General features: G+C 44.1%; 1 protein-coding gene across 1 annotated transcript in view; it reads right to left on the reverse strand.

Annotated features, from left to right (window-relative positions):
* Positions 1–5,003: 5,003 nt before the first annotated feature.
* The window catches only part of COL1A2 (collagen type I alpha 2 chain), a 36,231-nt gene continuing 24,602 nt past the window's right edge, over positions 5,004–16,632 (reverse strand). Inside the window, exons 34-52 of the mRNA XM_075558399.1 lie at positions 16,253–16,306; positions 15,476–15,529; positions 15,323–15,376; positions 15,124–15,231; positions 14,720–14,773; positions 13,705–13,758; positions 12,617–12,778; positions 11,869–11,976; positions 11,114–11,221; positions 10,663–10,716; positions 10,471–10,578; positions 10,282–10,335; positions 9,798–9,905; positions 9,268–9,321; positions 9,036–9,143; positions 8,457–8,718; positions 7,828–8,012; positions 6,776–7,018; positions 5,004–5,968 (exon numbers count right to left, since the gene is read on the reverse strand). Of these exons, the coding sequence (XP_075414514.1) occupies positions 5,822–5,968; positions 6,776–7,018; positions 7,828–8,012; positions 8,457–8,718; positions 9,036–9,143; positions 9,268–9,321; positions 9,798–9,905; positions 10,282–10,335; positions 10,471–10,578; positions 10,663–10,716; positions 11,114–11,221; positions 11,869–11,976; positions 12,617–12,778; positions 13,705–13,758; positions 14,720–14,773; positions 15,124–15,231; positions 15,323–15,376; positions 15,476–15,529; positions 16,253–16,306 (2,079 nt within the window). The 3' untranslated portion in view covers positions 5,004–5,821. The remainder of the gene's footprint in view (positions 5,969–6,775; positions 7,019–7,827; positions 8,013–8,456; positions 8,719–9,035; positions 9,144–9,267; positions 9,322–9,797; positions 9,906–10,281; positions 10,336–10,470; positions 10,579–10,662; positions 10,717–11,113; positions 11,222–11,868; positions 11,977–12,616; positions 12,779–13,704; positions 13,759–14,719; positions 14,774–15,123; positions 15,232–15,322; positions 15,377–15,475; positions 15,530–16,252; positions 16,307–16,632) is intronic.

The following is a 16,632-nucleotide window of genomic DNA, read 5'->3' on the forward strand; positions in this document are numbered from 1 at the left end:
GGGATAAAGGGCCCCCACCTTCACATCACCACAATAGCATGCTTTACCTGAAAGGAATTACTTGTCCATGCCCATTGCCGTTGAGTTCTGGAGACGCCACATGTGTCAGAGGGGGCCTGTTCCCCGGGGGCTTTCACTGGACCTTTGGAGAAGCGGGTTGTCAGCTCTTGCTTTGGAGAGGCTTCCAAGTAGACGAGAGCCTCCAACCCTGTGGGTACCAGCCAATAACATTAACGTTGGTGCCAACTAGGTATCCCAATTCATTGATCATCACTAAAACAAACAAAAATAAAGCACGACCCCAAACCAACCAAACCGCAGACAAACAAATCCCACCACCTCGGTGATACCCAGTTGATTCCAACTCAGAGTGACCCGACAGGACTGGGTTTCCAAGAGCACAACTCTTTCTGGAGTAGAAAACCTCATCTTTCTTCCGGGAACGTCTGGAAGTTTCACACTCCTGGCCTTGCAGCAAGGGGCCCAAGCGTAACCCACGAAGCCAACAGATCTCCTAATTCACGAATAGATCTCCACAATCAAGGTCTATTTACCTGAAAGGGTTCTACGGGCAGGTACATTTTGATGGTATAAAGTACAGCGTTGATTTTTCAAGGCTCGCTAAAGCATCGGGCAGAGGGTCCCAAAGAGAAAAGTGGGGGAAATCAAATCAAGGACCTCTTTGTTCAGCCCTTTCTCTGAGTTAGGTGAATCCTGGAAAATTCCTTCAGGAACTGTCGACGGAAAAGGCTGCATGCTCTGCGGCCCAAGATGCACTGTGAAAGTTAGTTAGGAAAAGCCCAGGGATTATTTATGGAGTAAATAATATTTCTTTTGTGCAGTGGTTTACACATATATTTTGGTCATGGACCTTGGGATAGCTGAAGAAAGTTATGGACCGTCTAAGAAATACACACACACATGCACTCTATACATGTGCATGTATATATATATATATATATATATATATATGCTATTTCAGAAATTCATTGATTGTTCCACTTTGTGAAGTCTATCATGAACCTTTGCTGGAGAACTGTAATCTCAAGGACTTCAGGGGCTATGCAAAAGGATCCATGGGCAGGCAGGAGCTTCCATCTAATGCTCACTTTCTGTCTTGTTGGTTTTTTATTTCTGTGAAGGTTTTATATTACATTAAATATAATAGCCCAGACGTAGCATTTATACGTAAACAAAATTAGTTGTAAGAGTTCAAATTTTACTGATGGGAAGGTGCGGCTGAAAAATTAATAGGTTACCAATTGAGTGGACAGTGTTTACTAAATTTAAGTCCTAGCTCTCCTCTTCGTAAATTAGAGAGGTTAAAGATAAAGCAAAATAAAAAACCCTCACTGTCAGAGGATCAATTCAGATTCATAGTGAACCCACAGGGCAGGGTTGAATCGCTTCTGTGGGCTTCCAACGCTGAAATGCTTTATGGGAGCAGAAAGCCTGGCCTTGTACCCATGGAGTGACTGGTGGTTTAGAACTGCTGACCTTGCTGTTAGCAGTCCAACAAGTAACCACTACACTACGAGGGCCCCTAAATTAGAGAGAGATAGTCATAAGAAAATTCAATTAAGAGGTGTCTGCTGCTGACTGGAAATTTGAGGGTTGATAATGGTGACAAATAATATTTGCCTACTCTTTGTTGATAGCCGTCACCCCTGCTTCATTTGGTCCTGCCAGCATTTCTGGGAGATAGATAGAACAGGTATTTGAGTGGAACCTGATCGATACGAGAGGTATGTGAATAGAAATTGATAGGTACAGAAGGTCTTGGAATGGAAATCTCAGAAAGCAGATGCGTTAACCAACTTCTCAGATAACTTATGAGACTTACCCATGGGCCCTTAGCTAGTTAGTGGTGGAGCTGCTCTTTATAAACTTTGTTGCTGACGACAAATGATGTGCTTGTCTCATTGGACCTCAGAGACAAGTCAGTCCGAGTGGGCTGTCTCTGGCCCCTCTGCTGCAGTGACTGGTGCCTCTCGCCATCTCCACCCCCCACTCCCCATCCAACCCCAGGAGTTCAAGTTGTTAAATCCCTGGCTGAGCCAAACATAGGGCTAGCAAACATATATTTTACCTTCTTGATCAGAGGGCCAGGAAGCTGAGCTAACAATTCAGCATTAGCTCCCTCCTGTTGGTGCTGAAATGCCAACATATTTCAAAACAGATAGAGGGCTCTGGAAGGCTTTAGATACATCTATGTACAGGAAAGATTTACAGCAGGTTATTAAGTGGGAGTTCTGAGGCTGGCTTCTCGGGAAGTGCCAACCGCTCCTTCTCCAAAATTTCCCTTGGGACTCCTGTCAGAGGCAAAGGACTCACCCAGAGAGATCATTGTTCCCACCCAAAATGACACTTCCAACTTTTCTTATCTATAATCCAATTTCTGACCTACCTTTTCAGTGATATTAAGTAGAATAGCATCCAAAAGTCTTTGGGCATTAAAAATACTAAAGGTGTGCCTCATTGCTCAGGTGTCTCCCTCCGCTCTTTGTCAGTGCATTAGTTGTATTGATTTTAGAATTTTAAATGACCCTTTATACCAGACTTGATGAATCTCTCGATTCGATCTTGCCTGCCTGCTCTTTCCCTCTCCTAGAGCAATCTTTTTCCCTCCTGTGCTCTCTCAAGTTAGAGGAAGCTGACCTTTACGGGACCCAGGGGCAGGAAATGTCAGGAGTGCCCTTGGGCCTGGTGATTAGCCTCTCAAGACAGAGACTGTCCTGGAAGGGACAAGTCTTAGGAACATTGTTCTATGGCTTTTTTTTGGTTCTGACCCTGGAAACACTCACAGTGGAACCTTCTGGTTTGGTAAGTCCCAGATGGTTCTACACAATGGCTTCCAGAGGAGCTTTTGGCTAAGTAGAGGGTTTGAAGGCAAAGTGAGTACTCTAGCAAGAGATGGTGAACGCAGCCCACATAGGTCAATGTGGGATTTTGTCTAACTAATTAACGTTGTCCTTGCTATCTTCAGAGAATGCTTTGTTTAAATTTCTGGTCACGTATTATTTTTCTCTGTCTCTGAAAATGAACTGTGAGATCCCGGAGGACTACCCTGTCTGGTACATCTTTGCAGGCCTCTCTGGTGTCTAGCAGAGGAATGGTCCATGAAGGTGATGATCCTTCCATTGTCCTTTTGTCCAAAAAGTGGATGGATGGGAGGTTGCCCATCTTTTCCCTGGAGATGACCACTCCTTAACTGGATTGATTCCATTTGTTGACTACCTTTTTCTTTTCATTGTACTTCAAATGTAAATTTGTTGTACATTTTAAGAGTAAGATTGTTACGCCACACAAATTTGGATATTTTAGGCATAAAAATCATCCTTACCTTGCTATATTAATACATCTACTTTTGGCATTAAAAAATGAATTGGTGTTTTTTATTTTCATGTTTGCTATTCGAATGATTGTGTGCTGGAATGTTATATTTTAAATGTAGCATTGTATTCCATTGTAAGCATTGTTTTTCTTTTGTTCAATAATTCTCATAAATGTTCATGGGATTCCATAATTTATTTCACTATTGTCTGCTCTTATCTATTATATACACCAGGAATAATTTCCACATGTTGTCTGTGAGCTGGGCGATAGCTTATTTCCTCATTGTTAACTAAGACTGCCCATGGGTCATGCAGTATTGATGAAGCGAGGGTTAAGTGACTTTTGGCTGAGGGATTCTGCGGACTTGGACTTAGCTGACAAAGGGCGTTGTTATCAGGTTCTGGCACAGCGCACAGTTGGTACACAGTAAATGGTAGATGTAGTCCTTCTTCCCTTTCCCCTTCCTTTACCAACCCAGGGCCAGTTCTTGTACTGTGTGAGAGCATCATATATATCTAATAGAGAGATTTCCAATCAGTTATTATGAAATTAACCCCTATACTTTTAGGTCCTAATTGTATAACGTTCTAGTGTTATGATTCTTGACGTTTAATTTTCTTTATTCTGTTTTGTCAGGAATTATATTTTTTTCTTGTCAAACACATAATGTGAGAGCTACAAAGGACTTTGGGAATTGCCTTATCTAGTGGCCTCCAAATTTGTACACAGCAGAATTTTTCAGGGTCCTTAAAAATACTAGTCTTACTCAATCCAAATCTTTTGGATGAGAACTGGGAATATTGGTTTTGAGGGTCCCTGTGTTCAGATTCAGGAGGTAGAAGGACCATAATTTGCTGCTACAACTTGAGTAGTAGACATTGGTCAAGTTTTAGACCTGTTAGAGTTTTCATCATGTTCAATTTTCTTTGCTTTTAAATCTAACTGAATCTTGAGATGACTCATAACAGGAACATATTACAATCACAATTATATTCTCCAACAGGAAATCAGCACTAAATGAATCTTAACATTTTACTTGACACATTACTATGTTTAAGTGTCTTAAAGATGTCATTGAAAGGTGCAGGGGAGGAAAATGAACTTGATTTGGCAGGTAGGCGTTCATGGTACTATTATCCACAACTGTCTACTCTGATTGACAGCACACGCATTACCTTTAAACAGGTAGTGTACTCAGTTGCATGCACTTTGTGTGTGTGGTATTTTTACTGAATATATGAAACTATTTCAGCTAAGAGTCTTAATTGTGCATAGACCAACTTTCAGTAACTGTTTCAAAGTGTCTAATGGACAACAAACAAAAACGCTGCTCGAATATTATATATATTCATATATAGGAATAAGGCAAGCATTTACTAATATAGGGAAGGAATTGTCCCCATGTTATTTATACATATGGAAACTGAGTTCAGACTGGGGAAGTGCTCAAGGTCGCTGAGCACTTTAGGAGCAAGGTCCAGATTGGAGCTTCTGCCGCCAGGGTTCTTGCTCGCTCTTTCGCTCTCTCTCTGCCTTTTCTACCCTACGCAACTGTCCTTTTTTGCCTGGCTCCTGTCTAAGAAGAGGCACCATGATTAAAGTCCTGTAGAGCTGTTATAATGCATATTTATATGCAAAGAACGGTAAGCAAGGAGTTTTAGTCAATATTTTTCTTTTGGAAAGCCAGACATGCTTTATTTCATTTTTTCCACAATTTATTTAAACATCTCACATATACAAAATAGGTACAGTTTTGTTTCCTGCTTGTTTGGGACCATGGGAGAAGAGGAGCATGACATTGGCAAAAGAACAAATGCTGGACTTGGAGAAGAGGACGGCGTCGGGCAGAGGGTCCACATACTTTTCATTGGGGAGAAGATGGGCGACATTGAGGCCAAATCAAATGGGGAAAATACAACCACGATACAACTCAACACAGAGAAGTGTTTCCTCTCCAATTCTTCTAGCACCATCAACATTCTTCAAGTATCTGAAATACTATTAATTAGCACCTTTGCTTTATGAACAAAATAAAACAAGTACCCCCGTGCGTCTGTGTCTAGGTCAGCACCTAATGATGTGGATCACACTTGCAAGAAAAGTGCTCTGAGGTAGTTTAAACCTTTGGAAGTTTGGGTTTTAAACTTCCCTCTGTGGAAGATATTCAGAAGCCACAAGTGGTGCAAATGTTCATGGTTTTTATTTGATTTTAAAAATATTCATTTTGGTTTTCTTACAAAGAGTGTTAAAAAATTTCCGAATCATTTGGGGAAGGGGCGGGGGGAGGGAGTTTACTAAATCATATTGCACAATGCTCTGATCAATCCTTCTTCTCTTTGTGCCCACAATTTAAGCAAGAAGATGTGCAGAAGAAATGGAAGGATTAAGATTTCAGTTAAAAAGAAGAAATGGCAAAGAGAGAAAGGATTTTTTTTCCCGATTGTTGTTGTTGTTGTTGTAGTTGTTTAATTTAGTTCGAGTTCGTTTACTTGAAACAGACTGGGCCTACATCCACAATGAGTTCTTGGTCAGCGCCACCGATGTCCAAAGGTGCAATATCAAGGATGGGCAGGCGAGATGGCTTATTTGTTTTATATTCGATGATCGTCTTTCCCCATTCATTTGTCTTTCTCTGTTGATGAGAAAAGAGAAGCAATACATAAGGCAGCTCCCGTTCTAAACGTAACCACTCTGAGGCCTGTATTTTGAAAGCATCACTCTTTGGCCTGCCGGTGTCAGTCTGAAGACATGTGTCTCAGATTGACTGGCTCATCTTGGAAGCTGCAACATTCAGGGTATCTTTAGGGGGAAGGTTTTCCACCCGCCCTAATGGTTTTAAAAATGTTTCCATACACATTCCAAGTGATTTATTCCTAAACCATTACTTCCATGATGGATATGTGTACAAGTGTGTGAAAGGGAGGTGGGTGGGTAGGGTCGCATTGCTATTAGTGAGCTTTAATTTCTTTTCAATTTAAAATATATTGTGGAGAAAGCATAAAGAAGCAATTAATTTAGGCCATAATGGTAAGTGGGGGAGAACTCACATGACGATAAATCGTAGCTTGGGTCCTTTTAACCTTTGGTAATTTAAAATGATGAGCTTGTGTCATTACTTAGAAACTCGTGATAAAAATGACTAAGGCATGCACGTGGCACAGATGAGAGGGGTCAAGAAGCTCGCGGAACATGAGATGAAAAGACCAGGGAGATTCTCCATGGTGTTCTTGAAGCACCTTCGTATAAAATTGTGTTTCAGAAGGTAAGGTCTGGCAAGAACACTCTGGATTTACTGTCAACCTTTAAATGAAAATATTTATGGACAAACTCTGAAGAGGTTAGGTCTCCCATTCAGTAGTTCACTGTGTAGTCACGTTAGAACCCTCGCCGGCCCTGCTTTCCAAGTAAAAGATCTTTCCCGTGTATCACCAATACTTACAGAGCAGCCGTCTGCAAGCACAGTGTACGTGAACCTGCTGTTTCCCTCAGCCACGAGTTCCACATCATTAGAACCCTGCAGAATGAGGGCCTTTTTAAGGTTGCCAGTCTCCTCGTCCATGTAGGCGATGCTGTTCTTGCAGTGGTAGGTGATGTTTTGCGAGGCATGGTTAGCCAGCAGGCGCATGAAGGCCAGTTGTGTAGCCATTTCTTTGGAGCTTATTCCTTCCTCGTTGTATTCAATCTAGGGCGAAAAACATAGGCGTTCCAGTGAAGTGACGAAAGATGTAGGCATTGAGCAGATCCCAAGAGTCAACTTGAAAACGACAGCCCTTTAGTGCCACACTTACAGTCTGGCATAAACAAACCAACAAACACATCGCCAGTGAGCTTGTCCTGACTCAGAGTGACCCTAGATAGTGTAGCCAGGACTTTAAATCTTTACAGGGCACTGGTGGGACTAACACATTCAGATCTGAACCTTGGGGAATGATCTGTTTTTAAGGAATTGCAATCCACTTGTCTCTGAGGCATAGGTTACCTAGAATGAACATAAAATTTCAGTGCCGTCTAAAACAAGGAAACCACTTCAGAGAGAGCGAGAGAGAGCGTGTGCGGGCGCACATGCGCACGTGTTTCTTCTTTAGAAAGGGGGGGGGGAATTCTGACCTCCTTACTTTGCTATAATTCAAGAACGTTGGTGAGAATGATTGACTAAAAATTTAGAAAAGCTGCTCACGTTCTGAAAATGCACATATTCATGTGTGCGGGCCTATTGCCTGGCCGAGAGTCCTTCATATCCAATAGCATTCCTTTCTCCAATGATGATCAATACAGTCAAATTTGAATAACAATTTTGAATTATGTGGATGGATCCAATCAATCTATCCTTTAATGTGCAATTTAAAGGGCAGGATTAGAAACCGTGAAATGAACAAGCCTTTGCTTCACAAGCCCATTTTGGTAAATGATTATAGTGCAGTTAATTAAAAAGTAAACAGTCCTAATAGAATCTTCTTGGGTGGAAGAAAGAATATTTGTAAGACTACTCACCTGGCTACCTCCGTTGATCGTTTCTCCCACCCAGACGTGCTTCTTGACCTTAGAGTTCTGGAACCAGTTCTTGACAGGGATGGTTTCTGGTTGGGCCCGGATGCAAGTTTCACCAGTTGAGAAGTCACAGTACACTTTGATGGCATCCATGGTGCAGCCTTGGTTGGGATCGATCCAGTAGTAACCTTTGAAGGAAATAAGACCCATGTGATAAAAGCCCTCGCTGAGAGGCGACTCTCACGGCCCCCCGGCCCCTAGCGGACAGGGCCTGCGGTACGCAAAACTCTCCAGAGACTGACTCCATCAAGTGTCCTTTTTGGGTGCATGGTTATATTACCCAGCCTGCCTGCCCTTTAACAGGAAGAAGGTGGCTCTCTTCAAAAGTGCACAGTTTCCTTCCTCCCCAATCGAGGCAGAGGTTACTGCGCCAGGGCCAAAAAAGATGTAAGAAAAGCCACGAATGGGTGCTGTGTGGAAGAAGTTAACTATGGTTCATTCAGTATACATGCTTTTGTACAATGCCATTTCTATCCAACTACTTTCTGACACGAAAACAACAGACCAAGAAGGTGCTCTGGGCAGGAGCTGATCTTGAACCGCCCGAGCGAAGAGGAGCTTCCGCAACCTACCACTGCTCCACTCTGGGTGGCTGAGCCTCAAGTCGCGGCAAGTGCGAGCTGGGTTCTTCTTAGAGCCTTCGGGGGTGAGGAGCGTCTCAATCTGGTTGTTGAGGGATTTCAGAGTGGCGTCAACTTCATAGTCCTTGGGTCTGAGAGACCCAGCCTGTGAACGAGGCTGGTCGGCCCGGTAGAAGTCTCCTTCATAACCAAAGTCATAGCCGCCACCGCTTACGCCAGGTGGGCCAGGAGGGCCAGGGGGACCGGGAGGACCCTGCAGTGATACAAGGGAGAAAGGAGAGGCTTTTTCTTCCTTACGGTGACAGGCATCATTGACAGCTGACCTGCCACCACGCTTCCTGCACAAGCATGCTCTAATAAGTAAAAAAGAATCAAGTTCATGCAAATAAATAACTTATTCCCAGCTACTGACTTAAAAGATCCATTGCCCATAGATGGATTTTACATGGTTTAAAAAAACATCCTAAAATGGGACGGTTTTAATATGCTTTCATGATGGTCTAGCTTTCGTCTGAAGAAACGATTGCTCAGGTGAGTGATGCCTTTATTATTTCCCAGTATCATACTTACACTCGGACCTTGGCTACCCTGAGATCCTCGGACACCAGCAGGCCCAACCGCACCGGGATGTCCACTGCGACCATCTTTGCCAGCAGGGCCAGAGGGGCCAGCAGGGCCCTACGGAAGAAGGACACCAAGTCTTGGATTTAGCAAAAACACCCAGGGGGGGAGAGAAACGTGGTGCTCACTGCCCCACCGTAACCTCGTTTTCAGAAAGACATTGTCTCTTAAATTGACCTACCCTAGGACCAGCAGGACCCACGGAGCCAGGAGAACCTTGATCACCATGTTGACCCTTGAAGGAAAACACGGAAAGTCACGTCTTCAGAACACGTGTTAGCACACAGACTTCTCCCCCACCCAAACTGAATGGCAAAACTTTCATTTCAACGGACTCTCGATTGAGAAAATTGAAAATGTAAAGTGGGGCTCTTCGCTCCCATTATATCTATTATATCCAATTTCCCCCCCACAAGCTATTTCAGCAGTGTCGTATTAGTCATTCTTCTAATTATATTTATTTAAAGTGGGATTGAAGGACATTGTTGCCTGGAGATTTTAATATATGTGGAGCGCCATCTCCCTTCACCCCCATCGTTTCCTGTTGGGGCGAAATAGCAGCACTGTCTCAGAGATGAAATTATCTAGCGAATGGATAATGGATATAATGTCTGATTACTTAGAACTGTGGCAGTGAAAATTTGGGGGAGGGATTTCTGAGTCGAAAGCCATTAACAGTGGTCTCCATGCTGATGACCACCCTCTACTTACCGCCAGGCCGGGAAGACCCTGCAATCCATTGTGTCCCTTAAATCCAGTGAGACCTCTGGGCCCCTTTTCACCAGGCTCTCCCTTGTCACCGCGAGGACCTTGTGGGCCCTAGAAAGAAAGAGAAGGACCATCAGAACACGAATTTCTTTGAAAAGATACGCTCTTCTCGGTCGATACTGCTTAATCTCTTTCCTAACGTAAACCAAGACGCCCAAAGGCAGGAGGGCGCTACTCCTATCCTTCAAGCTCTTCCCTTCAGCTGAACTCGTGGAACTGTCCGTAAAGCGCACAGGTGTCTGAGGCTCTTTAACACAATTAAACACAAAAGACAAACTATCAAGCTCTCTGTAGCCATTTTCGACAGGGACTAATATTTTAAAAAAATATAAAGTTCACGCGATATGCTCCTCATTTTATGAATGGACAGTCCGAACTCCTTGTCCCTAATAATTATTTTGTCAAGAAATCATCATCATATACGTACACTTGGACCTCTTGGACCAACAGCCCCGGCAGGACCGACGGAACCAGCAGGGCCCTGTGAATTGGAAAAGAAAAAACACAATCATCCTCCAACATTCCCCATCACCCTTGGTCCCGAAACCCCGTAAGTGTGGGGAGGGGTAAGTATTTACGGACAAGAAGATAATAAATTCCAAGTTAAGAAACTTACAGGTTCACCACGGTTTCCATATTTGCCAGCGGGTCCCACGGAACCGTGAGGACCAGGAGCACCTGCGTTGCCAACGGGGCCAGCGTTGCCAGGGTAACCGCGCTCTCCCTGCCAAAGGCAGAATGAAACTTAGCCTGGGTCTGGCCTGTTTTTCAGTGACCTCTAAATTAGAGAGATGAAGAAGTGACTGACCTTGTGTCCAGGGAGACCATCACGGCCTGGGGGACCGTCACTCCCAGGGTTGCCCTGTGAAGACACCAAGCACATTAAGGTCCATAAGAAGGGCCTCCTCTCCCCCAGCCCTTGACTTTTCGCTGCCTTGCCGCCATCGCTGCCAGTCTTCAATAGCGAAGACGCTTCCAGGCTGCTGGCAACTAGAACAAGTCTTTCTCAGGTAGATTTGTGGAGAGGTGTTTTTTAAAAATATTTTTGGCTCAACTTGGCAGCATGCTAGTCAAAGATTCATTCCTCAGCCCAAGAAAACTTTCCTATTTTGATTACTAGGCATGGTCAATAGCTACAACTATGTAGAAACAGACCAGGCAGTTCCGAGACTACTTGGAATGAAAGACTCGCAGGACATAAGGTGACACCCATGTGGAATACGCTCTGTTGGGTTTCGGAGACCCAGTGTTGGACTCACATCGCGACCGGCTTCACCAGGAGCGCCATTGACACCAGGGTTACCCACGGCACCAGGAGGGCCTCGGGCACCAGGAGGGCCAGAGATACCGAGAGGACCAGGTTCACCCTAAAGAGACAGAGAAGATAAAGTGAGGGTATTGCACTGGATCGAGTGCTAACCCCACCCCGCCCAGAAGATTCTAGTTCGAAGCCACAGTCACTACAGATATGGAATATGAGTGGGTTGCAAAATGAAAAGCCCTAGTAGTGATCCCTACTCCCGACCCAGACACTTGGATGGTCAGCTTCATGCTCTGTAGAAGGCGAGCCTGGTCTCCCTCACTATCTCCAGTAAAATGAACCCAGGCGGTTGATAGAAGTGATGGAGATGAGACGGCTCCTAGTTGCTGGCATGTATACGGTTTAATGGAATGACTCGGAACTTTCCGCGTTTCCTTCCTCCTACATGATAAATGACGCCAGCATCTCGTATTGCAGAGGAGTGCGTGCAATCAGAGCACTTATCAATCTCAGGCGCGTGAAGAGAACAAAATCATTCTGCATAATGTTGAGCTGTGTCTTTACAGAGTGTGTCTAAGTCAGGTAGTATTAAAGTTTCTCAGCTAAGTGACATGTGATCTGTATAAAGAAAATGTGGTGAATAAAGAAAATCTTAAGTGAAGTTATTCAGTGATCAATCTGTCATTTTTGAAGTGGCAGCTTTTAAAATCTTTTATTATGTTAATGGGACTCAGAATGGTGTCGAACACTCACCAAAGATCCAGCAACACCTGGTAGACCACGTTCACCTCTAGAGCCTGGGAGACCCAGGATACCGGGAGCACCAAGAATACCCTGAGGTCCTGGGGTGCCAGGAGGTCCCTGAACAAGAGGAAAAAGTACTGAATATCATTGGTAAGACTCTAGGCAACAACAAGGCTGGCTCAAGGGTTGTGAGTCTGCGCTGTCCTCATCTAGGAAATGCTAGTGGCCTCCGATTAGCTACCCTAGGCTATCTTTTCTCTCGGGATAACAGTGAATTTACATCGTGGCATGCATATTTTTCCCTTGCTCCCTCCTTGAGACCAATGGTACAAGATTTAAAAATATGTGGTGGAGTGGAGGTTTGATAGTACTTGCTTTGACTGTGATCGCGAACTGAACCAGGGCAAATAAAGATACGTTTCAAAGTAGCAAACACACTAGGTAATGCATGTTAGAGGAATTGCCAATTTGTGGAGACTGATGGCAATGGGGTCCGGCTTTAATGCCAGCACCAGTAAGGTGCCATCACCCATGGAAACGTCCATCTCCTTAGAGCTGTGAGCCCTCTCAGGTCTTGTTCCTCTTGTCTAATGCATGCTGGGCCTCTGCCAAAGCTGGGCCACCGTCCTAGCTCTCTGCTGGGCGGGCTTTCTGCTCAACTGAGCTCCACCTGAGAGCAGCCCCCTGAAGACTTGGGTGAGGACATCATTTCACTTCAACATAAGGGAGTAAGATAAAGGAGTTTGAAGTCACTTACAGCAGTACCAGGCTCTCCAGAGGGACCTTTCTCACCAGTAAAGCCAGGGGGGCCAGATGCACCTGTTTCTCCAGTTCGGCCAACTGGACCTTGGTCGCCACGAGGCCCACGAAGACCTTCTTTACCAGCAGCACCCGGGGGTCCAGGAGGGCCAGTAATACCCTGTGAGCAAACGGGCAAGGTCATGTATGCTCCGTGCGTCATCACGCACTCGGGGGAGAGCAGCAGATGCTTTAGACAGTGCGCCGCCAACAGTATGATTCAACGCAATCATATTCTGGCCATCTGGAGGGCTGTCGCCCCTTCCTGATACTCTCTCTTATAGACTTGGCCTGCTCTTCTGTGGCCTAAGGAGGAAATGACTGACGTAGAGTTTATGGCAACTCTCTGTGAAGAAAAGCAGTGTCTCCCCATGGACACCCTGGTAGCTTGGAATCACAAGGATCTAGAGTTACCCGTTGTAAATGAATGGGACTTCAGAGGAATCCGCCCCAGTTTCTTTAGGAGGAAAGTCAACATGGGCAGTTTGTTCCTAGCTAGGGAATCACATATGCTCTCAACTAGGTTTAATTAAATGCCTACAGGGAATGAAGATTTCCGTGGTATAAACCTGTAAAAGGATTCCAAGAAATCATCATCTTTGCTGTGTTATTTCCCTGAAACCTTAACTGGAAGACTTAATCCTGAGTAATTAATTAAATTCAGACAGGAGAGTCTGAATCAGAATTAAATTAGAGGCCAAACCACTTTGAAATTCAGGAACAATTATACTTAACAACAGAGGCACAATGTTGGCCACAGAGGGTAATTAGATATAGACATATCTGATATATGACTAAAACTATCCTGATTTTTGACTTTTATCAAAGACCATCCCCTTAAAAAGGGAATGGTGTTTGTATGAATAAAAGCCTTTTAAATTGTTATTATAAATATTTAGTAGGTCAGAAAATCTGACTCCAGACCAATAAAGTAGTTGCAAGTATCAATAATATGTTTTCCATATAAAGTCCCTTACCAGTTTTATACCAGATGCCAGGGATTTTGGCTAGGGTAAATGGAGACATAGGTTGAAGCATTTTACTCACAGAAGGTCCAGGAGGACCGGTCCGTCCAGCAGCACCAGGGAAACCAGTCATACCCTAAGAACCAAGCACATCACAATGGCACAGTCAACAGTCAAGCTTTCAGAAAGATGGGATTTTCTCCTTGGGGACATTCTCCATACTTGCGACCAGGAACGGACTAAGGAGCAGCTTCCTAAAGGGTATTTTAAAAGCAAGACTTGATGCTTCTTTTCTTTCCAGCTTCTGGACTAGTAAGCACCTTTTGAAAAGCCCATATTTTGCTAATAACTTTGACGGTCCTTTGTGAAAGTTGACATATTATCTGATGTTTGCAAGGGTAGGATGCTGATGAGGTTATTTTATTTACAGGGGAAGGCATACAGAAGACCTAGAGTGAGAGAGAGAGAGAGAGAGAGAGAGAGAGAGAGAGAGAGAGAGAGAGAGAGAGAGAGAGGAGAACTGCTGGCATATTGGTTAAGTCTAGTGGTGCAAACCCACAGCGGCTCTGTGGGAGCAAGATGTGGCAGTCTGCTTCTGTCAAGGTTTACAGCCTCAAAACCCTGAAAGTGATGCAACAGCAACATGTCTGCATTTTAAAACACAGAGGAGACGTCAGAAGTGGGATTGCCTGAATGTGCATAGCAAGTCGGTGTGAGAGTGCTGGACACCAAAGGAAGGATTTGTTTACTCAGAAGAAAGTGTGGGGGGCGGGGGGGACCAACAAAAAGGAAAAGGGAATTAAAATGTCATTTATTTCTTATTTTGACAAACTGGGCTCAATTTTGGTTGTTGCCAAATATTATTCTATTTAGCAAATATTATTATATTAAATGAAGTGATAGCAATTGCACTGCACTCAATCTTGGTAGGAACAAGCTAAAATCCTAAGCCTCTGGCCTTAACTTCAATATTAGAATTGGTCTGAAAAGAATGAACTTGAATCTCATGAGTCTCCTTATCATAGTCTAGAGTCACAAATATTGCCCGGATGCATGTTGGAGAAATACAAGTGTCGAGAGTTCATCTGAATACTCACAGGGGGGCCACCATCACCACGACTTCCAGCAGGACCAGGGGGGCCATTTGGACCCTACGTGGACACAAAACAACAGGGTCACTCACAAAACAAAAACTGTATGTAAATGCTAAGTTGTTCTTCAAATTGATCATTCCTATACCTGTGGCAAGCAAATAAACTCATCTGTAAGTGAAAAAGACAATCATTACCCCACAAAATGAATGTCCTTTTCCCTGTGGGGTTATTAAAGAATGAAAATAGTATTTATGAAACATAGTAATTGTAAAGCAGTATGCAAGTGTTCATTCTTTTATCGAATATATTCTCTGTCATACAGTAGACATTTAACTGATAGATGCTAGATTTTAAGGTCTCATGGGTAGCTGAAATAACCGTCAATGAATTCACCTAATTCAACTTACAGATGGGCCAGCAGCGCCGATGGGGCCCGTGGGGCCTACAGCACCATTTTCACCCTTCGGACCTTTGGTTCCTCTCTCTCCCTTAGCACCAGGTTGACCAGCAGCACCCTGTTGGAAAGGAAGAGATAAAGTAGGGTGGATGCACTCAGTTCTTCAGTTTAGGATGTTTTCAGATTAACCTTCATTAAATGATACTCACAGCAGGACCAGCAAATCCATTGGGGCCAGCAGGACCAACTTCACCACGTTCACCCTAGGTGGGAGAAGCAGTCGACAAATACCTCAGAAATGCTTATTGATGTCTGCGAGTAGTGAGTCACGAGTGTCCAAAATGATCCAAGTTTCTACTTACAGGGCTACCACGAGGGCCAGCAGGGCCAGCAGGACCAGCAGCACCAGCTTCACCCTAGTAAGGGACCAAAGAAAAGTTTTTTCATGTGCCTAGGTGCTCAGAGAGGTAGGGGAGACAGAGAGAGAGAGAGAGAGAGAGAGAGAGAGAGAGAGAGAACTTTGGTAGAGAGAACTACTGTCAGACTTTGCAGGTGTCTCAGAAAAGAAGACTAGTACACATCTCATGGAGTAAAATGAAGTGGATTCTTAAACCATATTCATTTTGAAGCAGTATTGCTCAGACACTTGCAAAAACTTTATAGATCAGTGTCCACAATACCAGCAAGAGGAGGGCATTTTAATTTTCAGATGGACACAGGGCTGATTTATTTGCCACAATCTTTTCAATACAATAAATACAGCCTATTTTAAGTGAACTGTTTGATGTGAAATGGGCACACTGTGGATCTTATGGATTTTAAAAAACAATTTAATTTTAAGAGGGCTCACTGCATTAGGGTATTGTTAGTAGGCAACAGAGAAAGACTTTGAAACAAATGACAAGGATTAAAATCTGCATCTGATAACTGCTACATCCCTAGGACGGGAACGAAGACCTGAGACAGGCAGAAGTTACCTCCTGCCGTCCCATCAGCAACAACTAGGTTTATAAATAAGTGGGCTTTATACCAAGCCATAAAAATGAATTGCTGGGGACCTTGGGAACTAGGGGAGGCAGGGAATTTTAGATATTGTTAGTGGTACGGAGAGTGGCAGCTTAGAGAAAATGAATGCTTACCCGATCTCCAGTGGCTCCAGCAGGACCTGGGGCACCGACAGCACCAGGAGCACCCTAGTACCAAGAAAGGAAAGACGCTCTACTAATCCCATCCAGCACTCCATCAAAAGGCACATTCTCATGCCCCTCCCTGAGCTCAGACAGTGGCTGATCGCTTTGATGGGACGCTGGTCCGATAGCCAGAAAGTCGAGACGGCTTTTAGCTCTCATGATCAAGACTGCTTCCTGGAGGAGGGTGCCCCAAGAACAAGTTAAGAATTGGGATGACCTAAACTCTCTGTTTTGTGACCTTCTCTGGAGGGCAGCACAGAGTAGCCTGGCTTAGGACTGTTAGCAGATTCACAGGAAGGTCTATTAGGATTAGGCCACAATGAATGATC

The sequence above is a fragment of the Tenrec ecaudatus genome, chromosome 9 (assembly GCF_050624435.1).
Source record: "Tenrec ecaudatus isolate mTenEca1 chromosome 9, mTenEca1.hap1, whole genome shotgun sequence".
NCBI lineage: Eukaryota > Metazoa > Chordata > Mammalia > Afrosoricida > Tenrecidae > Tenrec > Tenrec ecaudatus.